Consider the following 24,520-nt stretch of genomic DNA (forward strand, 5'->3'; position numbering starts at 1 on the left):
TTTGTTACAGTAAGTTTCATTCAATGTTATGCTCTAATTTAAAAAAAAAAAAAAAAAGCTTTTGGAATCAAATTTGACCTGAATATAACTCCATTGGCTTCTGCATTCTTACACTAGGGATTAATTTGGCCCTTTCTACTTTTATGTAATGAGCTGATTGCCACAGTATCTTATCCTTGTTACACAATCGCCCTTGCCTGGCTGTGTCCCTGGAGCTGCCTCTGTTTGTTTCCAGATCCAGGGTCTCACCTTGACTGCCTGTGTATTCAGTCCTCCAGCCTCACCCTGACTGCAGGCAGATGCTTGCTGAGGGCTTATGCTCATAACATTTGCATATGTACATGCATGTGCATGATCATTCCAAGTTCAAACAGCATGTAGAGGGAAATTCAGCATGTATAGGGAAATTCAGAGGCTTTTTTGTTTAGCTGGTTGTATCCCTGCAGTGTTTGCTTTATCGGTGAATAGAGGAGGGGGGGAAATTACTATCAGAGATCTCATTTAAAGAAGAACAAACATAGGAAAATACATTCTTTATTATTCTTCTGTAACAACAAGCCAGAAATATAATATACCTTTAAAAATTTTCTGTCTCATGCCAAAGAAACCTCCATTCAGTCGTTTTAGAAAATCTTGTTGCTCTCCCTCAAACAGTAACAAAAAGAAAAAGAAATTACAAGTGCCATCTGTTCCCTGCAAGAAATACGCCTGCCTGTACCACAGGTGGGTGTGTGAGGCCAGGGGGCAGCAGGGAGCGGGGGGGGGGGGAGGGTTTAGGGTTAGGGTTAGGATTAGGATTAGGGTTAGGGTTAGGGTTAGGGTTAGGGTTAGGGTTAGGGTTAGCCCATAAGGAAAGCATGGCCCTGGCCTGATGGTTGCACCTGCCTGCCCCAGAAGACCATTCCCTGAAGGCAGGTGCCTGCTCTTGGCATTGGTCCTCCTGCCTGCAGCAAAAGGTGCATTTACTGGTGTTCCCCCATGCCTGCAGGGGAACCAAGTGCCCCCACCCCACACACCAGAAGAACACATTGCCTGGGGCTCATTCTGTGCGTGGCATGCTGCAGGAGAGCATAATTTCTGTTCCTGTCAGACATTGTGTTCCCTAAAGGTGCTTGCTGACAGCACGACATCTTTCCAGATGTGCTTGGAAAGAGTAAGAGCCTGTTTGCCAGTGGTACAATGAAGTAATTTCCCAGTGAACCCCATTACTCTGCATGAAAGAGGACAGGTCATTGTCCTTGCAAGTACAGTATTTGCTTTCCAGTGGAACTCCCCACAGCATCCAGCCTTCATGCATCTCAGCAACATTCCTTTCTCCCCTTTCCTGTCTTTCTCCTTTCCTCGACGGATTTCTAAACTTAGCAGTCCCTTGTGTAGGGCTGAGATGAATCCAGAGTTTCTGCCTTATAAATGAAAACAAAGAGGAAAGGATGGGCGAGGTCACTGTCAGCCCCACAACATGAAATATAGAAAATGTTATTAGCAACAAATTAAAATCTGTCGGGACAGGAGGAGGTCACAGAGAAGTTGCAGAGAAAGGATTTCCCTCCTCCTCAGCCCCTGCCTCCCTTCTACTCATTTTGCCTCTAGTCTATCCCTCTAAAAACAATTTCACTCTCTCTCTTGCTCACTCACACACACACACACACACACACACACACACACACATATAGATCCCATTGGTTTTGTGCAATGTTTCACCATTATTTGATGCAAGTAAAATATAGATCTATAAATATACCGCTCTGACTCAAGTCCCATTTCAAGTATGATTGCGGAGTCCAGTATGGTAAAGGGAGAAGTTCCCCTGAGAGGGAGGTAGGGGGGGATTTGGATCCAGCAGGCAGAGTCTAGTCCTGGCTTGCTGGGAATGTGGAGCAGCAGTAACACACATAAGTAGTCTGCAGTGCACCAGTTCTGCCCTTCAGAGCAGGCTATGGCTGCGGCAGATGGGATGGTTTGCGTGGCTGTACAGTGTGCATGGTAGAAAAGTCCTTCCTCCTCACATTTTACCAGCCCCCTTCCTCCTCCTCATCTTCCTCACCAGCAGCATGCTGAGAAGTGGGAGTGCAATGTGTGCCCACGCTGGTGGGTGGACAGTTTTCTCCCAGTCCTTCTTCCAGGGTAGCCTGGTCTTCTGCTTCCTGGAGAACATGATCGTCTGTCCCATGCAGCCCTGTGTCATGCTTAATACAGTCCAGAGCATCCTGTCTCTTTGCCTCTGGTGGCCCTGGGTAGATCAGGAGGAATTTTGCAACTCCAGGCTTCTACTGAAGACTTGTCATTGCGTGCCCATGGGTCAGTACAATAACTTGTCTGGGATCAGGAGGGGATGGGGAACTGGTGTGCATCACTCCCACAGGGATCCAGCAGCAGCAAGCAGGGAGGGCTGTGAGATGTCCAAAGGCTTTGGGATCCAGCTGGAGCAGGAGGGAGAGATGAGGTGCCCTGGCAGTGCCACCTGTAATGCCTGCTGGCCTCTGAACACAGGTGACTCGCAAAGCACCCTGCCAAGCTGGGCTCACTGCCAGCTTGTTTCCTCATAGCAAGGATCACACCATCCACAGGCACTGTGGATGCACGACCTCCAGTGTCATCTTCCTAGCCCAGGAATACCCACTGTGATGGGTTAGAGCAGGTTACCATGGCAATGTGCGCTCTCCCCTGGAGACAACATTTTATCCACTTCCAGCAATACAAAATGAGTCCTTATGTTGAGTTTCCTTCATTTTTTCCTCTCTCACTTTTTTTTTTTTTTTTTTTTTTTTTCCTGTCAGGTTGAAAAGAGCTGAGACTAATAAGAGGCACTGCAGTCCGAGGGCTTTAAAATCTGGTTGAGGGAAGACACTGCATGAGAGCAGCAGTGTGCAGTTGTACATGGGCACGCTCATGCAGCTGTGGCTGGCAGTGAGCACAGTGGTGATGGTGAGGTGAGCATATGTGGGCCGTGATGTACACCATGCCAACTCCTTTTCAGGCTCTCTCATCCATGCTAAACTATGGTCTAGATTTCAGCCTTTACCTTAAGACCCTCCAAAGTTGTGCTCCTCTCTAAGGTTGCCCAGCCACATTGCCCTGCTTCGCACACTATGTTCTCCCCTCTGCCAGCAATGTCAGCTCACGGGTTGTTTCTTTTTCTCCCCTTCAGCCCACACGACCCCATAGCAGCAATCACACTGCCTGGACTGGCAAGCCACGTTCTCCTCAGATGGCCTTCCTGATGGCCCACATTTGCTCTGTCTACCAGACATTTCCGAATGGAGGTTTCAGATCTTTTCTTTCTCCACCTATCAGAAAATACATAAAATGAATAACAGAACCTCCTTATTTTTCATGCTCTGCATTTGTTTCCACCCACTCATGCTGTAACCTTAATAACTCTGCCTCTCCCTGTCCTCTCCTCCCCATTTCCACCAGCTCCCTACTGTGGCTGAGAAGTTTGTGTTAGCTCCTCAGTGGCAGAGTTCATGTATTTTGTCCAAAGCAGAAGGTACTACACACTGCTACAATAAGAGTAAGCTGCAGTGGCTAGATGGATTCATGGCTGCATGCACAGGGCAGATCGGTGTGTGCAAATGTGGCTCTGCGTATGCAGACATAGTATCTGCTTGTATGGAGCTGAACAGACCGTGTGCATTCAGATCAGAGTGAGTCATGAAGCATGTACAGGGGGATGGCTCTCCTTCTGTGCACCTATAATGGATGATGAGGCAACTGGCAGATTTGGTGCTGGCTGGGAGGAAGAAAAGGGGCTTTGTGCTCTCTGGCAGCATGTTAGAGTGATGCAGGTATCTTTCCACCTTTAAAAGTGAGAAGAGAAACCTCTCTGACTGTTGTCACCCCAGGGGACCCTCCATCCCTTCTGATGCGCTCTTGAGTGCACCGTGGGCAGCAAGTTACAGTCACACAGCAGCAGTGACCCTTCCAGTGGGGTGTGGGCACTTCTGGTCCTGCTCCTCATGCAGGCTTTCATAGAGCTGCTCTCTCTGTTTCCAGACAGCTCTTGATGGGATACAAGACAACTCAGGACTGAGGCTGAGAGGATGACACAGGTTCCCAGAAGGTGCCAGCTGCCTCCACAGCAGGCATGCGAGGGAAGCTCTGTGTGCGGGCATGAGGCACAGCAAGCACTCGAGGTCTGACTCTACTTTATTTGTCTGGGCCCAAGGGTGAAAGGGCACAAATGGGCCTGGGGTAGAGGAACAGAAATTAGAGTCAGATGCCCTGACTCCCCAGAAGCATGTTGCACTGCTTGGGTGAGTGGAGCAATAGCGCAGTCTGTCTTTCTGTCTGGGAAGATGTATTTTGGGAGGACCCCATGCTTGCTTGACTGCTCTCAGGTACCTTTGTTCATTGCTGTCCCTTCCTTCCTAGAAGAGTCTCATGCCACAGAAGAGATTTGTTTTTGCTCTTCATGTTCCCCCTCTGTGTCACCCATGAGCGGTTGTCTCTTCTTCAGCTCCCGGTGATATTTGGCCATGAGGGAGGCATAGATGCAGCCATAAGCAGCCGCCACCACCATCATGATGCAAACAATGCCGCAAACCACCCCTGCGATGATCACAGTGCCAATAGCCCGGCGCACGCTCACAGGCCGGTATCGCTGTTTCTGAGGGCATCCCACACTGGGCTCCACTTCTGGTTCTGGGCCCGATTTAGTTTTGGAAGGAGTTGGGCTTCCTTTTGTGCAGGGTGGGCCAGTATTGTCCAGCACAGTGGAGCTGTTCTCATCATCCAGCTGTGAGCAGTAGTTAAACATCTCCATGGGCACCATTCGCATATCCTTCCCTTTCAGCTCCTTGGGCAGGGTGCATGCCAGCTGGTCGATTTTCCCACCTGTCCCAACAGAGATAATAGGAGTGAACCACATCTTCATCCTGATGCAGAGCTATGGTATAGCATTTAAGGACAACGGAACTAGATCCTTAGGTGAGATAAAGTTCCTATGTCTCCATTCACACCTGGCAAGGATTTATCCTGCAGAAGTCAAGTGCAGCAACAAGATGGTTTTCTAGTGGAGGACTGCTTCAGTATAGCTCTGAGGCCATAAAGAATCACAGAATTACTAAGGTTGGAAAAGACCACTAAGATCACTTAGTCCAACCATCAGCCCATCCCAACCTTGCCCACTGACCACGTCCCTCTGCCACATCCACACAGTTCTTGAATAGCTCCAGGGGCAGTGACTGCACCACCTCCCTGGGCAGCCTGTTCCAATCCCTCACCACTCTTTTCAAGAATAAATTTTTCCTGCTGTGCAACCTGAACCTCGCCTGGCCCAACTTAAGGCCAGTCCCTCTTAAAAATAATCCATTCCCTCTTGTGTGAATGCATTACTGAGTAGACAGAATATTCAGAGACTTTCACCCTGCCCCAGAATGCAGTCACAGCCTTGCACAGTAAGTATCTAGAGTTCAGAGGTAATACTGAAGTCAAGATGTACTGCAGGCTTCCTAATGCTACCAGATCTGCAGCCCTCCTGAAGGGTGGAGAGCAGGAGGAATGGCTGCACCTCCATGCACCAGGCAGGTGTGCACATGATATCCTTTAAAATGATTGTTCTGCTTGATTTAGAGATATTTTGCATGCCTTAGGCCTCCATCAAGGGAATGGCTTGAACCATGGCAGCTGGCTAGGATACTTCTGCCTAGATGAAATTTGACAGTAGAGTTCATGATGCTTGATATCTGTGTAGGCATCTTTAAGACCAAGATGTGAAAGCCCTCTGAAACCATCTATTAAGTCAGTCTCATGCTTTTTACTGAGTTATATAAGTGTCAGCAGAATCATTTCAGAAAGGGGGAAATGAAAGAAAAAGATAGGGCCAGGCACTATCTTCTCAAAATAACAACAGATATACAGCACCATCTTCTAACAACTAATCCATCCCCCCCTTACAGAAATAGTGACAGATGTTGAAACAAATGCTTGAGTGAGTTTGGTCAATTTCTTTTTGGGGGGTGGAGGGATGGAAACAAAACCAATAACAAATAAACAAACAATCAGAAACCTCTGTATGCTTTTTATGGGCTGTGTGATATGAGAGTCAAACAAAACAACAGAAAAAAAGTGACACTCATATGCTTGTTTGATTCTGCTCACACAAATGCATATTTCAGGCTGCAGTCTAGCCATAGGCATAGGTAATCTCTTTGCAGCATGGCTGTGATCAGCAGGGATGTGACAGCTGACTGCTGCTATTCACATGATTTGAGACCCTTTCCTGCTCATTGGCTGCAGTGACAGAAGGTCATGCCTTCAGTCGTCATTCCTATAGGACGTGCCATTTTGCTGTGAGTCGCAGGTCCTGAAATTATCCATCAGAATTCCTTACTAGACCTTTCTAGCCTCCAAGGATAAGCTGTAAATACAAACTTGTCAAAGAATGCTCATTTTGAAATACTGATTTAGGGACTGACTTATTAATTTGAGCTTTTGGATTTGCCAGTATTAGCTGTAATATTTTCCAAAGCTGTACTGTTCCTATGGTTCTTTTGCTGAAAGCAGACCCAGTGCTTCACAGCCAAATCCAGCCTAAGGAAAAGACCTGGACAGTTGTTTCCAGGTTTGAAAAACATTTATTCTCTTTAGGCATGAAGGGTTAGGGGAACTTATAAACCTCAAGTTTTGAAGTTATTTGAGGAAAGTACTTTCCTCTTGAAGAAAAAAAAAAAAAAAAAGGAGTCATCTTTGGGATTCAAAACAAAATGAGGAACTGGGGAGCCTGAGGCTGCAGAGGATTCTCGAGCCTGGCAGCATTACTTTATGAAGGTGCAGCAGTGTTATGCTGTCAGTCAGCATTATAGCACTGTACTCTTGCTCCTTGGCTAAGATCCAGAATTTAGGTCATTCTGATCCGCCAGTTGTGTCTGCTTGCTTTTCCCCCCTTCCCATGGCAAACTAACACCTGCCTGCTCCGCTCCCTCTGCGCGAGCACCTACCTCGGTAGGAGAACCACTCCATCCAGTGCTTGAAATCCCGCAGGTTGCAGTCGCATTCCCAGGGGTTGTCCCCAACCTGGAGCTGCTGCAGGCTGGTTAGTGGCTCAAAGGTCACCCTGTCCAGGCTCTGCAAGCGGTTCGACCTGAGCGAGAGGGAACGGAGAGCAGGCAGGTCGTCAAAGATGCCCGAGGGTATCTGGGCCAGGCCGTTGATGGAGAGATCCAGTTGGCGCAGCAGGGCCGTGTGCTGGAGAAGGTCCTTGTCCAAGGCCCGGATGCTGTTGTTCCTCAGCTGGAGCTCTGTGAGGTTCCCCAGGTCGCTGAAGATGTTCTGTGGGAGCTGATCCAAGAAGTTGTTGGATAGATCCAGCCTCTGCAGGGCAGAGAGATTGGAAAACACTGGTCCCGGCAGGATGCTGAGTTTGTTGTTGAGAAAGAGGAAGGTCCTGGTGTTTGTGGGGATGTCTGAGGGGATGGAAGAGAGGCCCAAACCACTACAGTCCACTTCCAGGATACCGCTGTTACACTTGCAGGAGGAAGGGCAAGCAAAGTAGGACTCTGCAGCACACAGCGACAACCAGCAGCCAAGCACTGGGAGATGGAGAGCAGGGGAGAGGGAAGAGAAAATGCATGTGTTAGAACAGTGCTTTCCCTTCCTCAGACAGAACCACTCTGCACACAGCTACAGCCACAGTATGGCCCTCACAGGGGTACTCGCACCACAATGCCCCAGACAAAAGGAGCTTCCTCACAGACAGATCCTCCTTCTGCTGGCCTGTTCCCTGCTAGCAAGAGTTTCTTGTGAGCCTTTTTTTAATTAGCAAGCAAATAAATATCCTTCCAGTTTCACAGGACATTGTGTCACAGAATTGTAGGGTTGGAAGGGACCTCTGGAGATCAACGAGTCCAATCCCCAGTGATCCCAGATGAGTTTGCTGCCAGAGAAGTCAGAAGAGAATGGAGCAGAGAGCTGTAGGAGAGGTTACCTCTGATAAAGGACAGCTATTTTGAAATGTCAGAGCTGAGAGAAGGAAGTCAGTGGAATATATTTAAGAAGCTCTATGTTTTAAAGAAGTAAGCGTGTTAATTAAAAACTTTTAAGGAGAATCAAAACAAAACAACCTACATCTCATTTTTACTCCTGCAGTTTGGGTCATGGTCTTTGTGACATCAGACTCAAGTTCAAGTTAGTCTCTAACTCAGGTTATCGTTTGCTCTCTGTATCTACAGCATATTGTGCGGGCCTTGTGGAAAAAGACTTTCTTATGAATTAGATTAACTTATAAAGGGATGACCAAAGAAAAAGCTATTAGCAAATAACAATGAGACACTAAGCCACCAGGCACTTTGTATATGCCGTTGCTCTCAAAATAGTTTCTGAGTCTCACCCAACAGCCCCACAAGCATCTTCTCTAACCAAAATTACCCATAGCAAAGGAGAGATGAAGAACAAATTCCAGTCTTGTAATTGAAGAATGGGTGTTAGAAAAAAAAAAAAAAAAAAAAAAAGGATTAGCACACACTCTCTTTCTACGCAAAGGTAAGGTTGGATATTCCACAAGACAGCATTTTTAGAGCTGTTCTGGATCACTGTTCCAGGAATGGATTCAGATCCTGTGAGAAGTGTCAGGGCTGTAGCTGTCACCCCTTCCTGGGAGCCAGCGGCTTTTAAAACTCATTTCTGTGACAAGGAAGCATCAGCAACAGGAAAGCAAGCTTTGTGCCTCCTGTCGTTAGAGGAGTGGGAGTTATGTTTAAGCAGACTGTGTAAAACATTTGCATCCTTCATCCCAATTCCTTTTGTAGAGTTGAGATTAATTGCTTCAGTGTGGGAAGCAAATTCAGCTCCCTCGCTTTTTTTAAGGTGATGAGTTTGAGCATTTGACTAAAACTGAAATAAGTTTGTCCCTACGTCATGCCCTATCACTTCGCTTCAGAGAAGTCGCTTGGGCCTGGTGGTCTTAGCAATGAATGGTAGCAAAGATGGATGCATTTGTTGTTTTGCTATTCTTTCCTGGGTTGAAAACTATGCCCTGCCTCCATTCCCTCTTTTTCATCAAACAACCAGCAAGCATTGTATTTTGTGTCCCAAGGGAAAAGGCTGTTACAGGAGAGGTAGCTGGTGGACACCCAGGTTGAGAAGAAGCTCTGGCTGGGACAGGTCTGCAGACAGGTGTGCTTCTCCTCTCTCCCCTCATGCCACTATTTCTGGAGCTTAGTCAGCCCCCATTGCCCATTTTTTATATCAGCTTGGCTTCTATCAGTGATGCTGCCTTCATACTTGAGTCCTGTCATCCTGTGTCAGTTCTTTTTGTGTTCCTGGTGATCCTTGTGAGAACTGGCATATTTTTGGACTGACAGCCTGAGGAGGAATGCACGGTTTGGATGCTAAGCTATATAACTATTAAGGACCAAGGGATAAGTGTTCAGACAGAATCCCTCTCCTCTTTTTTCTTATTATTATTTTTGGTTTTAATCTATATTTTCACAATCCCTTCACAAATTTTTCTTTTTGCTCTACAATTGAGATCTCCGGTGTACATCATCCCAAGCCATGCCAGTCTGCTCTTTTAATGATAATTATAGAACATTACAGTGAGATATAGGCGAGATCTCTACCCTGAGCTCCCCTGTGCTTTCCTGTCATGCACTGGTTGGGGTCAACAGCAGATATTGACATGAAAGCAGATCATAGCCTGTGAACTGGCACAGTGCAGGTACTGCCTGGCTGGGTGATATTTAATTCCATTCAGAATACATCTCTCTCTTGTTGTAGGGAGAGAATGAAAAGAATGAGAACTAGAGTGAGGAAGGGAAAGAGCCATGAGTCACTTGAGTGACCCTGTCTTTTCCTGGATGCTTAACAAAAGTACACTATTAATAATAGATTGACAGCTGTGATGATAACACAGCTTCTTTGTATACTGAGAAGGGCAAGAGCAGACTGTGTAATGCTATACAGGTAGCCTTCTGTTTGGGGCTTATCTCCCCAAACACCTACCCACCTCTGGCCCCCAACTGCTTGCCTGTGGGGTGCTGCCAGTTGTGGGTAGTCTCAGGCAGCTGACTGTGCTTGTTCAGGAAATGCACTTATGCTGAGCTTCTGCAGCCATATGGGATGTGCCAAAAATGTTTGTTATTATCCATATTCTGCTTTGTCCCAACATTCCTGCCGTTGGCAGGGCTGCCACCCAGGAGCTCAGCCTGCCCAGAGTCCTATCTAACTTGGTTCTGAGTGCCTCCAGGGATGGGGTACCCACAGCTTCTCTTGGCAGGTGTGCCAGGGCCTCACTGCCCTCTGAATAAACAATGTCTTCCTAATATCTAATCTAATTTTTCCCTCTTTTAGTTTTAAACCCTTCCCACTTGTTCTATCTCTATTAGACAGTATAAAAAGTTGGTCTCCCTTCCTTCAAGTACTGGAAGGCTTCAGTGAGGTCTCCCTGGAGCCTTCTCCAACCTGCTAAAAAGACCAATTCCCTCAACTTCTGTTTTCATAGGAGAGGTTTTCCAGCTCTCTAAGCATCTTCATGGCCCTCCTCTGGACCCATCAAGCTCCACTTTTTTTTGTGCTGGAGGCTGCAGGCCTGGATGCAGTACTGCAGATGAGACCTCATGAGGGCAGAGCTGAGGGGCCACAATCCCTCCCATTCCTTGCTGGCCACCCCTCTGTTGATGCAGCCCAGGATACTCTAGTCTTCCAGGCTATGAGTGCACACTGCTGGCTCATGTCCAGCTTTCTATCCACCAGAACCCTCTTTTTCAGCCCACTTTTCAAGCCTGACCATGTCTCTTCGGATAGCATCCCTTCCTTCTGTTGTATCACGTGTACCACTCAGCCTGGTATCATCATTTCCTTGGAAACATTGTACTAAAATCATAGAGAGAAGAAAGTCTGATTTCATTTTCAGTCCTTGAAGGAGATGCATCCACTAGGATGTGAGCAGAGACCAAGAAATTCATCCCACTGGCTACACTGCAGCTTTACAGGGAAGAGAGGAGGGAAGCAATAGGCAGAACCTGAAACTCTCTTCCAGCCCTACAGTAGATGAGCAGCATGTGTTTTTGTGTTAGGTGAAGATGAAGTTACTTTGTGAGGTGTTTGGTGACTCGTGTAGGTGGCAGAAAGCTGATCCAGGAATATCAGATTAAGTCAAGATTCAGTAGTATTCATTGTAAATAATTCATGCGGCATTCTGGTCTGTGAGGATGGATTACAAAAATGCCTGTTTTTTGGAGAAGGAAATAATTCCTTCAGCTTTTTACAGTGGCTGCCCCAAATTCAATCAGCAGAGCAGACAGGAGGGAAACCAAAGGACTGGGCATGCAGCAGTGATAGGCACTCCCTAATCTCCCCAGGAGCTTCTCTACAACGTGGGAACAGCCCTTGAAACCCCACATCACTCTGACAGTTCTGCACTGCACTCAGGGATGCTGCAGCAGATGCCTCTGTCCACTGGGAAGATGCAGATGCTGAACTTTTACAATTCAATTTGAAAGATATTTTCTTTATTTATTCTTTGATTTTCACTGCATCTGGCAGTGCCCAGTAGGAGAATTCTGCATTTGCATCCTGTATTCCCTTCTAAATTCTGTCATGACTTCTGCCATGGGGAGCTGGGAGCTGTGCTCAGCAGCCTATATTCAAAGCCCAGCCACAGTGAGGAGGCTGCAGTGTACAGGATGCTGATCTGAGGAGCGTTCGGGTGGATCTGTGTGCGGTGGTATCTGTCTTGCTGTTTCTCACCTGTCAGGCCCACTGGAATTCAGAAGCAATCATCACACACTGTCCCACTTTAAGCCCATCTTCAGCTTTAGAGTCTCGTTCTCCCTCCCAGCTAGCCTGGCCTCTAAAGGAATCAGGAATTAGTTCAAACACCTCCATTCTTAGCTGTCCCTCTCCCCTATTCTTAACCCTGCTGCGACCTATTTTCTTCCCGCTCCCTTGACAAAGAGGATCATTGTACTGAGTACCTGAGCAGGCATTACTTACGGCAAGCCTCCTGCCACCTCATGAGGTTCCTGCTCCTCCACCGGTGGCCGGCACTCATAGGCAGCATCTTTGTCCTCTCCAGCACACCTTCACATCCACCGGTCAGCCCAGCGCTCAGCCCAGGGTGCGGAGTGACCTCCAAGCCTGCCCACCCGCTCCTGGTGGGGAGAGCAGAGCAGAGTGGGTGGGATTCAGTTCCTGGCCACAGGACATGGGGCTGGACTCACTGCTCTCCTTTCCCCTCCCTAGTTAGAGTTTTGCCTTTTGGGCACCAGCCCCATTTCAGAGGAGAGGTGGAGGATGTTGCCGGAGACACGGCATGATGAGGGCGTGACAAGAATCCACCTTTACCCTCGCTCTACAGAAATAAAGCCTGATTCTCATAGGTGCCAAAGAGACAAGCCTGTGCTCGAGCAGCCTGATGCAGCAGCTCTGTCAGCCCGACATTCAAGGTCATCCTGATGCATGGCTGAGGTGACTCTGCCAGGACGGCTCCCCGCCACTTGCTGCCGTGCTGGCTGCAGCCACCTGTGCATCCCCAGCACACGCTTGGGCTCACAGAGCCGCTGAGCGGCAGCCAAACAGCTTCTCCCCCTCCATCCCCCGCCGCCGTCTTCCTCACCAGCGCGTCCTTTCTGTTTCAAGGTAAAATGGATGTGGTGCCTAGAGCAGGGCTGGGCAGTGTGAGGATCTCACTGCAGCGACTGTGGGAGCTGAGGAGCCTCCGAGGGGAAGGGAGGGCCTGAGGCGGGGGAGACCGAGTGGGAGTGTTGAAAAGAGCGGAATTACGGCTTAATTAGAAGAAGGAAAAATGCTCAGTCTAATTAGAAACCCAAAGACCATAAACTCTCCCCTGACGATAGTGACTGACAACAGGTCCCCCCTTCCCTTCTGCTTCCCTCTTGGATAGCTGTGGGCAGGAACAAGGGGAATAGTGCAGACCCCCCCGACTCCAGGTACTCTCTGACATGCCTCCTGCAGTTGCAGCAGCACTCAAATGGGTGCATTTCTACCAGGGTGCAGAGCAAACCACCCCCCATGCCCCTGAGAGGCTCTGACAGCCTCCATAGCCATCTTTCAGCTGGGTGCTGTGCTCCCTCTGGGACACTCTCCCCCATGCACATGCCCTCCCTCACACTCCTGTGACGGATTTATTCTGGACAGGGGTGTAAAACACCGGGAAACATTTAAATCAGCATCTTGGTGAGAAAGACAAGCAGGCTCAGTGCCTGATCTCATGCATGTTGCAAGGCTATTCCGCTCATTTACCGAATATGCCAGCTAGATGCAGACCTCTTGAAACACCAAAACCAACCCACTCCAGCCCACCGCAGCCCCCCAGCACCCCACAGAGCCAGAGTTGCCTTCCTGCAATCCCTGCTAGAGGAGAAGCCTCAACAAGGAGGCTTCCAGCCTCCCCCGTGCCGATGGCTGTGTCCTGAATGCCACCCCAAAGCTTCCCATCTCCAGCAGCAGTGAGGAGGATGAAAAGCCGCCAGCACTTACCTGGAGGGGCTTTGCCCACAGCCACTTCCACCTGGCTCCCTGGGCACTGCACGGATGCTGCTGCTTCCTTCCCTCTCCCTCTGTGACTTTCACTCCCGGCAGCAGGCTTTCCGTGTGCTCTATTTAACTCCCTACAGCACAGGAATAAACGGCAGAGTTAAGCTGACAGCCACAGAGCCTTATCTGGCTGCTGGATAGTGGGAGCCGCTCACTTCCAAATCCTGTTGCCGACTGATTGCGTCCTTGCTTTCAGCATCTTTCAGGGGCTGCCTGCCACGCTCTGTCTTTCCCTCTTCTCCACCTTCACTCCATCTAACTTTGTCTGGGTTATAGATAGCTCTGTTCCTTGCGCTCTTGCCTTTTGGCTCTGTTTTGTAACACCCCATCTGTATCAGCTGGCTTAGCTCCAAGCAGGGGGGCTAAGCTTTGGGGGGAAAAAAAAACAACAAAACCAGCTTGCTTGGGTGCTTCATGACACCGTGATCCCCCTCAGCCCAGGCCCCCTCTCCATCCCAGGGCTGGGGTTTCCCCCCTGCCTGCTGCTCCATTCCACCACCAGGCTGACCCCAGGCGATGCCGAGGGGCTGATAGCAGCACTGCGTACCCGAGATAGGCGACGGAGTCAGGGCTTGTACCCCTGGTCCCTTCTGCTCTGGATGGCAATGCCCAGCTCCCACACCCATCCCTGGTTCCTCACAGGCGCCTCTTCCTATGAGACAGTGCCAGGGCTCGAGCACCAAGTGCAGGGTGGGAGGAGCAGCAGTATATAAATAAGCCCTCTCCCTATGTTTAGAATTTATTGCAGTGCATAGTGATTAACACCTGTTCAGGCTTTAATGCTGTCTCCTGTGCTGCCACATGCACAAAGATGGAGGTACCTCGATAAACCCGTGATTATTTTCAAGGCATGTCACATAAGCACAGTACTCCCTACCCTACAGATAACATCTGCGCCTTCGTGCCTTCGTACACGTTTCTATGATGTAAAAGCAAATACCATCATATGCATATGCAGACATAGTTGCTAATCTAGCTTGCATTTACAAACATGTCCATAGAGTTGGGCTTGCACGTGTACTTGGGACTCTTCTGTGACCCATATTCATGTCATCCGTGTCTTGCACGAAACTGCCTACTTCTCCCAGCATAGCATCTGTTCAGGGGGTAGAGCATGAGATTCAGAATAGGTAGGGGTTGCTGAATGCTGAACTGAGAGGGCCAATGAGCTTCCGCATTTCTCCTTCGAAGTCAAACATTTATGGTGAACGCAGCACTGGGAACTTCACAGTCCTGAAACAGCCTTGGACCTGCCTGCACCTCAGGACTCCCCAGGGCATCACCAGAGCTGTCTGATTGCTCTCAGCCTTACAGCCAGGGACTTATCAAGCAGTGAGGATTATGCCAGACCCACGAGGAGAGGCACAGTGCCATCCATTCTGCACTGACACAAGTCTGACTGGGAGCTTAGTGATGGTATACATGGCTGCAGCTCCGAACGCTCTGAAGACACCCAAAGGCTCTACAAACCCAACGTTAATCTTTCTCCCAGGATTACTAGATGAGTCCTTCACCCTGGAACAACCTGTCAGCCAATTCCCCTCTGCTCCACGGGATACAGCGTCCAGAGCTTCCTTCCACGCGCTTGGAGCTGAATCTCTTCTCCAGATTCTGGAGGAATGAACAGCAGAGCCTGCAGGGCTGATGACCTTTGCTTCTTGCCATTTGGTGTAGGAGAGTAAAGCACAACTTTTTTTAGTTTCAGCCCTAAGCAGCAGAATGAAATCATCCATTTCTTGCCATGGGCTCCAGAGGCCAAAAATACACTGAGCTGAAGTGCCACTTGGACATTTGGCCTGCTGTCAGACTTCCCAGAGGACTCTAATGAGGATTCCCCTAATTAGCTTAACCAGGGAACTTTACTGCTGGGGGGATGCTGGGGATATTTGTAATGACTCTCCAGTGTTTGCCAGGGCATGAAAGGTACAGCAGGAACTGTCACTGTCTGGTGCTTCCTTCTCCCTGCCCAGATACCAGTCATGTTTGCAGTATCACTCCAAAGCCCTGGCTTTGCTAAGCAGGATCCTAAGGAGCACGCTGTGATGGTGTCGAGGGCTTCTGTTCACTGGATCCAGATACTGCTTTAGTATCTTCCCAGTTCAGCTTCACAAATGACTTTTAGCATGATAGTAGGTATTGTTGCTGTTATTTTGTACTTAATGAACCCCAGAGACAAAGCTGTGGCCAGAGCTGGTAGGTAGGTGGACAGAATTACCCCATCTTCCTGCAGAGATGTGGAGGCTATACAGACAAGTAGTTGTCCCAGCATGTCACTAGGATGAGCCACAGTCACAAGGAAGGCCCACAGCCTCTGTCTCTGATTCTACCTCCCCATCCTTCGTACTAACCCAAGCTTGGCCCATGGCTCGGGGATCAGACTCCTTTAAAAGACTGGCTTACTAGCACTGGCAGGGCATGTGGGTGACCTATATTATAAAAGGGTAGGTAGCAGCGGCTACGACAGATGCCGGTGATAAATTACCAGAGTGCAAGCAGACGTTCATCCCTCCCCCACGCTCTCCCTGATGAATGATGGCAAAGTCCCTTCCCAGTGCTGAATTGCTTTAGCCTTTATCAGAAAAGCAGCAGGGCAAGGGAGGGCATGGGGGACACTTAAAGAAGATTATCTCCTCCCCTCCCCTTTTCCTGTTGCTTTTAGGTTTCATGTTTTATTACCGTTTTCCATAATGAAGGGGAACAGTGGTACCCCAGAGCCCAATGACTAAAGCATTCTGTCCTGTTTCTCTTCCTCCATCGGTACTTGGAGGATGAGAGTCTGTACACAGAAGGAAGGGAGACATGTCAGCCATGTCATCTGATTGCAGCAACTGAAAGTTCATTAAGCAACCTGGCTGATGAGTCCTAGTGGGGAGCTGCACTATTCTGCAGTACCACAAGTGAGTTTCAGATGCACTGTGCTCGATGCCCATTCTTGATCCTTCAACAGACCTGGGTCAGTTCAGCAGTGAGATCACACTGAAACCCATTGTCTAAGCAGCAGCTCCTTGTTTACTGTTTATTTGGATTGCAAAAGCACCCAGACTTGGCAGCCAAGCTCAGCACCACTACAGAAACATACAGTGTGTCACTGCCCCAGTGCGCCTATAAGCTAAATAGCTGGGGGCTTCATTTCCAACACTTGCTGATTTATTAACACAAGTGTTCAGGATTCATTAGTGTTGTGCTGTCACAATCGATGGAAAACACATTTTAAATTCACACTAGAAACCCAGCTGCACAAGAAACGGTGCCATCTGACTTGCAGCAATCGATCACAGCAAAGCAAAACACCTCATACAGAAAACTGTAAAGCGAGTAGAAAGCATGCAAAACCCACACAGCGTTGTAAGAGAATCTGCCACATTCCTGACTTGGTGTGAATAAGCCTCGCCCTATTCACCGGGATGTGATGAGGTCAGAGATCTTCTGATCTTTGAGATGACAGTGTGGAGGCACCTCTCAAATGCAGATGTGATTGGTGTTAAACCTGCCAAGGAAGGTCAGCTTCCTTCCCATTTTATGGAGGGGAAAACCATCTTACAGGTTACAGTGGCTGTTGAGTTTGGCTGTTGGAGTTTCAGCTGCCCAGATCTTGGTACTTTGTCATGAGCCCACATCAATTCCCAGCCTGGGATTTTCAAAGCTGCCAAGTGTAGTGATTGCTCAGAATTGCATGGGCTTGTGAATGCTCTTCTGAACTATAGAAATCTGTGGGGCTTATCAAAGTTACACCATATAAAGAAGTTTTGATGGGGCTTTCCCACAGTTATACAACAGACCTGTGCCAGAATTAGGAGAGGAGCCAGGTGTCTTGATTCCTTATCCCATACCTTAACCAGGAGACATTATTTGCATACCAAGTCTTCCTGATCAGTGAACAAGGAGACTGAGGAGGGCCGGAGAGGCTGGACCCAGGGCACCAACCCTCATTGAGCCCTGTGAGAAAGCACAGAGCATTCCGAGGGGAACCAGGGGGCAGCACCAGTGGGGGAAGACCCAGGTTGTGGTGAAGAAGTGGGATTCCTTGGGAATCTGTAGAAGCAGGTGGGGAGACCGGGATATCCAACACAAGAGTGACAGGAAAGTCCCAGCACAGCAAGAGTGTGGCATATGGAGGAGGCCCGGAGCAGCAGGAGGAGGAGAGCTGAGGGGGCAGCTGGCAGGAAGAAATCCAGCCATGTGTGTGCCAGCATCTTCTCTGAGCGCGACACACCACGTGCATGCTTCCTTCAGCACAGTGCAGGCGATGAGCAGGGAAGCGGGTGAGGAGTGGGAGAGGGGCTCAGCAGGGAGACACGTGAGATGGCTACACAGTTTCCTCCTCTTTTTTTCTTTCTTTTTTTTTTTTTTTTTTCTTTAAAGAAATGGTTTTTGTTCTTCTCGCACTGTTGGCAAAAATTGATAACCAAGTGAGATGTGGAGGGGGGGGGGGGTTCTGCCTGAAGACTGAGATAACATTTTCTGATCCAGCTGGGAACAGTTGGCTGTGGGTGGTGGCTTGTCACCAGCTCTGCCAGTTCTAATCCAGATCCCAGTTTTTCTCTCAGCTGTGAAGAGCGTTCTCTACAACTTTAATTTCCTGCACGGGTTAATCCCGTGGTCAGTAATAGCTCAGACCCCTAATCCTCCCACTCAGCCCTTGGCAGAAGGACTGCAGCCTCTCCCAGCTCAGCAGATCGGAGGGAGGCCCGGTTTGGCTCCCAGTTCCATTTCTGTACCTCGCAGGTGTCCTTCATCTTGCTGGCATTTAGAGCACTGCACTGCCAAGCCTGATGATGGGTGGTGGGTGGGTGGCTTACCCCACAGAGAGCCTCCAGGAGAGAAGGCGGCTTGGTGGGAGAATCCCAGTGCTGTGCTGCTCATCTCCCTCCCCACCCCACACACAGATACCTTCCACATTTCTCACTTGGATGGTGCTCTGAAATTGAGATTAATCCTTTCTTGGTTTTATTCTGCTTGTGTTCAAGAAAAAGAATATGGGCCCGTGTTTGAGAAGAGTTCTCAGGGGGCTCAGAAATCTCAGTATGTCCTTTCCTTAGGTCTCTCACTAGGGACAAAAGATGCAGTGAGTCTGTACCAGGGAAGGTGCCAGCCTGTCTGAGGTGAAAGATGTATTTACATGCTCAGAGTACGAAATGGAGGTGCATCAATTTAGCAGCCAGATAGGAAAATGCAAGTTTCAGTATCAGCCATTCACAGCACTGTCTCTGGGCTGATGGACATCTGTCAAATAGCACAGCCAGATAGCCAAGTTGGAGGGGCCTCCAGATCAATTCCAAGAAACCTGTTACATCTTATCTGGATCAAGGTGCATCAGTCGTAAGCCTTTCTCCCCGTGCTTCCCAGTTAGTACAGTCAGATGAGGTTCGACAAGTCTGAGTGATGCCATACATACAGAGCATCCCACACCTCCTTATCTGCAACCACTGCTATCTGCAGTAGCCCAGAAGCTGCTTTTGCCTTTTTTTTTCATAGTCTTCATGCTGAAATTGGTCAGGCCCCGAGCTCACTAACCTTCCTAGCGCTTGGCTCACTACTTTTGCTTCTGGGAGCTGAGATGCCACATGGTGAAGAAGCCAGAGTAACGGAGGATCGCTACCACCCAAGCTGCTGAGTGTCACTCCCACTCTTCCTCCCGTAGCACCCTGTCTGCATGTCCCTGGCTACAGCCCTTCACAGTCAGCCCATCAGTTGCAAGGACAGTATCTTCCTGCTCGGCACTTGGAGCAGGAGGAGGGAGAGGGGGCAGCAAAGTCAGTGAGTGGGGTGAGGGAAGGAGTCCACTGCTGTCTCAGTTCACAAGCCTGTTCCCCTGGCATATTCCTAGGGGCAGGGATCATTCAGGCATGATGATCAGTGGTGGGGCAGAGCATAGGATGCCAGCAGTAAAAATCCTCTCTGCTCTTACTGTAAGGGGATCGGTGACCCAGCACACACACAGCTCCTGGCAAACCTCCCAAGAAACGGCTGGTTCTCATTGTTCACACATGATGCATTTATACTGAACTCTGAAGGAGACCTTTTGCTGATTTCTTTTTCTGCCTTAGTGAGTTGCATGGATCTGTTTCAATTGGTTGCCACTGTGGCCCCAGTACTGCGGTGTTGCCTGTTAGAGTGGCCTGGAACTCTTCTTCCCCATCATCCCCCATCACCCTCCCAGAGCATCCAGGAGGGATGTCACTGTAAAGCCATCAAAAACTGCATAGGGTCTGAAGATACTTGAGGATCACTGAGACACTCTTACATTCTTTATGAGGTGGGAGCATTGCCCACAGCTCAAGAAGACATGGTGACAGCTATCAGAGCCCAGGGTTCCACCTCCTCGTATGCATGTGGGCCTGCGCACACAGCAGAGCCCCATGCTGCAGGGCCTGCTGGGGCTGGAGGACGCCTCAGATCTGAGGATTTCTGGAGGATCTGCAGCTACAGAACAGATATGGGCATAGCAACATTCACATCCCATCCAAATCATTGGATGCAGAGCAGGGCCCACCTCAGACCCTCTGTCTTCACATGGGCACATCACAGCAAAACCTCAGCTTTGCAGAGTGGCCAAAGGGAGCTTCCCAACTTCCTTGCAGCAACAAGGGGCATGGCAGCAGAGCCTGACCTCAGGCTGCAGCTTTTGCCTGCAGTTCAGGCTTGGATGGCCCCAGTGTGAATTTAGGTCTCAAGTTGTCCTGTGACAGCTGTGAGGCTCTGCTCTCTACATATCCCCAAAGGAGGTTGTGGTGAGGTGGGTGTTGGCATCTTCTTGCAGGTAACAGCAATAGGATGAGAGGGAATGGTCAGAAGTTATGCCAGGGGGGCCTTAGGCTGCATATTAGGAAACATTTCTTCTCAGAAGGAGTCTTGCTGCAGTGGCGCAGGCTGCGCAGGGAGGTGATGGAGTCACCGTCCCTGGAGGTGTTGAAGAGCTGTGTGGATGTGGCACTGAGGGACGCGGTCAGTAGGCTGGCAGTATTGGACTAGATGAGATTAGAGGGTTTTTATAGCCTGAATGGTTCTATGATTCAGTGTAGAAATACCATCATACATGTCTTGCTTTCCTATTCATTAAAAAAGTCAAGAAACTTACTTTCATAAAACAAAACAAATCAACAAAAAAAAAAAGGCCATATGAAAGAATATGCCACATGCTTTGCAAAGGCAGGACCTAAATGAGTTAATTATTTGCACAGCCTTAATTCAGCCATTCATCCAAATATGCACCACAACGCAGCCTTTGCCCATCCCAGCAGGTACTCCTTCTATTTTTTACACAGGGATCCGTGCCAAACTCAGTGCAAACAACACACGATACTCAGGCTGACAATGAAGATGTTGTAATAAACAAGGCTATTTTTATACGGACAGCTCGAGATATTAAACTGCAGTTCTGGCAACTGGCCACAGTCTGTAGACTCCTATTTTTGTGGGTACCCCACACGAGACCCTAGGGGCCATTTTGCAGAACTGCTGAGTATTCACAGCTGTTTTCCAAACTGCTGGCAGCGTAGCCGGCAAACTGGTACGGTCTGAAGGAATTAATGGCACTGGGAGCCAAAGCGCCCTAGGATCTAGTCCTGCACCTGCTGCTCCTTCCCTGCCTAGCTAAGGGGAAACGTCCCTCTCTCTTTCGACAGCAAGCAAATAACCACTCTCATGCCTCATCAACAGCTTGAATTCTCTATCATCAGTGAGGCAGCTACAGAGCAGAGAAAGTCTTCAGAACACCACATGACGATGCATGATGATGTATCACCCAAAAGGCTGGGATGTCGGGCAGCAAACAAACAAAAAGAGGCACATGCTTAGCTGGACCAAGGAAAAATAACAGTCTCCTGCTTCCCTCCTCGAGCACCACGGGTCCAGCTCTTGAGCAAGGCAGCCTTGTGATGGTACCAGGGGCTGCAGCCCAGCATAGACAACATGCTGCTCTGAATGCTGACATCTCCTGGCTTTCAAGCACTTGTTTTAGCAATGTGAATAAAACTATATTTCATGTAAACCCACAGCTCGCAGGTGAAGCAGCCTTCCCTTTGGTCTAGCCGACACACATTTGAACTGGTATATAGAAATGCATGTTGGTTTTAGCATCCCCTAAGACATACAGAGCATACCAGAACTTCAGTACAGCCACAGCGGGAATCAGGTGTGTGTTGGGAGGTGTTTCTTGCAGCAAGGACAGGAGCAGCCTGGGATGCTGACCCCAGTTCCTTCCTTTCTGACAGCCAGAGCACGTGTGGTAGTGTGGCACTTTGGAGCATTACCCAGCTGCCAGGAGCATCCCAGTATGGTCATCTGAATTACTGCTTGAGCCACCCAAGGCTGGGACAGATGTCAAGCACTGTGAGCAGCTGCTTGTAACCAAACATGGCAAGTGAGGGAAACTCAATCAGCAACAGGCGGGTCACTGCAGACCTGCCCAGAAATACCCTGCCACAGTCTTAAGCCTGTCCCTGTGCTGCCCCACTCTCAGCTCCAGGCCTCCTCTTGGCCTTCTGCTGCTGCTGCTGCCCTCCCTGCTGTGCTGAAATCATACTTCTGCCTTCTGGAGAGCTCAGCAAATCCTTTGCATTGGGGCTGGAGGAGCCAGAAGTGAGGCAGGAAGCTGGAGATACCCGGACCGAGTGCACCTTGCTAGCATGTGGCATTCACTTTGCTGGAGGCAAGGGTAAAGCCATAATCCAGTATAAAAATTATGTAAGAGGACTTCCCCCCTTCTCCTTGCAAACTGCCCCTCTGCTGAGGATTTACCATAATTCCTCCGAGTGGACAAGATACGCCAACAGAGCCTGTGCTGATGTCTGATGGGGAGACAACTCCCTCAAGCCTTTTGCTCATGTGGAATAATTCCCTCGCAAATGTTGTTTGCCCACAGCAGTGAGAGAGAGATCCTCCCCCTGAAACGGGCCCAAGTGACAGAGCTCAGAAGAAAAATGGTCTGTGATCCCAGAACGGCACCCCGCCTCCTCCCTGCCACAACATCGCCTGCTCTCTGACAGTTCCCTCTGAGCCTCCCAGGACTATCTTCCAGGGTTCCCTTCCCTGTGTGGTGCCCCACTCCTACCACAACAGCTCTTCCTTCCTCCTGCCATCCTCCAACACAGCAGAGGCCTGAGCTCACACGTCTCTCTTGCTTAGGGTGAGAGGTGGTGGCAGCAATGTGCTGGGCAGCAATGTGCTGGGAGGAGGGGGCAGGATGCCCTGTGCACCATGTGTGTGTGCACGTGTCGGTTCACGCATCCATATGCACACATACATGCACTCTACCACTCACATACATTCTTCCCACTGCAAGCAAAATCTATTGGGGGCTTCAGCTCATTTTAGACTCAATTCTCCCCCCTTTTCTCTCAGGCAGAGCTGCCCTCTGAAGCAACACTAGAAAAGGCTGTAAGGTCCTCCCATGCTGTATTTTTGCCCTTTTCTCCTTTAAGTTTAGAATCAAAGGCTCAGCCTGACACAGCTTGGCACTCAGTTTTGGGTACAATGGTGGTAGGGCAGCCTCCACCTCGCACCAGCAGGCATGTCCCTGAGCTCTGTCTATGGAGTTGTACATGCACACACACACGCACCCACACGTATGCACAGCATCCCGAAGCTGGACCTGTCACCTGCCCAATTCTGGTCTAGGAGAAGGTGCATCCAGCTGCCTGCACTGAACTGGGCTAAAACCAGCACCGCTGCCCTTCAGCCTCACGTTCAGACTCCGGAGGTTGGTTCCGAGAGGCAGCCCCACCGATATCACATAGACTGGGGAGGAAGCGCGGCGGGGAGGCGGCTCTACTTACACGGACGGACGCTCCTCTGAGACACCGGGCTTTTCCAGCGCACCCTGGGCAATCCTAAAGCGAATCCAGCAGCCTTGTCACCCAGCGATCGCTCGGAGGGCTCTAGTTGGCACGGGCTCGGTGGCCACACGTGGGGCTGAGGAGCCGTGCGCTCAGCGGGCAGCGTGGGGAGAGAGCTGTAATCCCCCGCGAGTAATAAATAGAGGGAGAGAGAGCGAGAGGGAGGCGAGAGAGGCTGAGCGCAGGGCTGAGGGCACATCGGCAGCGACAGCACGGGGACGAGCACCCGTGGTGCCGAGGCATCACCCAGCCGCTGGGCAGGGTCCGATCCGGATCAGCTGGAGGAAGGGACACGGGGGGCTTTCCATCTCTCTCAGCCTATCCTGGGGGAAGAGCCGTCTCTCCAACCTCACCGTTCTTCCTCCTGCCCCCTCGCTCCTTTCCCACTCTCAATACAAAGGGCCGAAGGGGGCAAGGAGGTGCCAGCTTGGGGGTGAGGCAGATTGATGCGAGTCGAGAGGCTGCAAAAGGAGCTCTGAGCCGGGCTGCCTCTTCCCCGCCTCCTCTCGATGTGATGGCTGATCGCAATGAGCCGGGAGAAAGGCAGGCGAAGGGACACCCGATGTGTTGGCTGTGCACCCTGTGGGGATGAAACATCTAATTAAGGGGGGCATCAAGGGGCTCGGAGAGAGACCCCCTTCCCTGTGTACTGCGGAAGGCAGGGTGTGTGACACAGGGACTTCAACAGGCACGGCTGGGTGCATCCCAGCCACTGTCACCCTTCTGTCCTGGGATGGGGCACATCTCAGCCTCTGCTTCCCAGGGGGGTTAGGGAAAACTTGACAGGGGGACAGAGTATGGTTGTAGTGAGGGGAATGGTGAAAGAGGGGAGCAGTGACAGCCACAGTGTGCTCCCCTGGGTCTGGGGAGTGGTGGGGAGTGCAGGTCAGACAGGATAGCGCTCCGTTTCTAGTGGCTGGCAGCCCTGCCCATGGCAGGGGGCTGGGACTTGGATGGGCTCAGGGTCCCTTCCTTCCAATCCAAGCTGTTCTGTGGTTCAGTCTATGATTCTAAGTCGTGCTTTCCCCTGCCCACCATGTCACAGCCTGCTGGGGAAGGTGCGTGGGAGGGACCCAAACCTGAGCCCCTGCCTGTCCCAGGCATCCCACTGTACTCCCACACCCATCCTACAAAAGCCAACCCCGCCTTGCTGGGAGACCCAGCAGCTAATATTTGCCAAACTTTGC

At 50.0% G+C, this 24,520-nt stretch overlaps 2 protein-coding genes across 14 annotated transcripts in view; one reads left to right on the forward strand and one right to left on the reverse strand.

Annotated features, from left to right (window-relative positions):
- CACNA2D4 (calcium voltage-gated channel auxiliary subunit alpha2delta 4) overlaps positions 1 to 24,520 on the forward strand; it is a 105,525-nt gene that overhangs the window by 62,993 nt on the left and 18,012 nt on the right. The window lies entirely within an intron of this gene.
- Positions 519 to 24,344, reverse strand: LRTM2 (leucine rich repeat transmembrane protein 2). Of its 5 annotated transcripts, none has more exons than XM_085540407.1 (5): positions 23,274 to 23,867; positions 13,441 to 13,571; positions 11,935 to 12,092; positions 6,942 to 7,532; positions 519 to 4,836 (listed from the first exon to the last, which is right to left on the reverse strand). In XM_085540407.1, the coding sequence occupies exons 3-5, from the start codon at positions 11,999 to 12,001 to the stop codon at positions 4,382 to 4,384; spliced, it is 1,113 nt and encodes a 370-aa protein (XP_085396533.1). In that variant the 5' UTR covers positions 12,002 to 12,092; positions 13,441 to 13,571; positions 23,274 to 23,867; the 3' UTR covers positions 519 to 4,381. The 5 variants fall into 5 exon arrangements, with proteins under 5 accessions (XP_085396533.1, XP_085396550.1, XP_085396542.1 ...); XM_085540416.1 differs by lacking the exon at positions 23,274 to 23,867 and adding an exon at positions 14,045 to 14,153 and having other exon boundaries at positions 4,132 to 4,836; XM_015865334.3 differs by lacking the exon at positions 23,274 to 23,867 and adding an exon at positions 13,653 to 13,796 and having other exon boundaries at positions 4,132 to 4,836.

This window comes from Coturnix japonica, chromosome 1 (genome assembly GCF_054131305.1).
Source record: "Coturnix japonica strain WE chromosome 1, WE-NBRP24, whole genome shotgun sequence".
Taxonomy (NCBI): domain Eukaryota; kingdom Metazoa; phylum Chordata; class Aves; order Galliformes; family Phasianidae; genus Coturnix; species Coturnix japonica.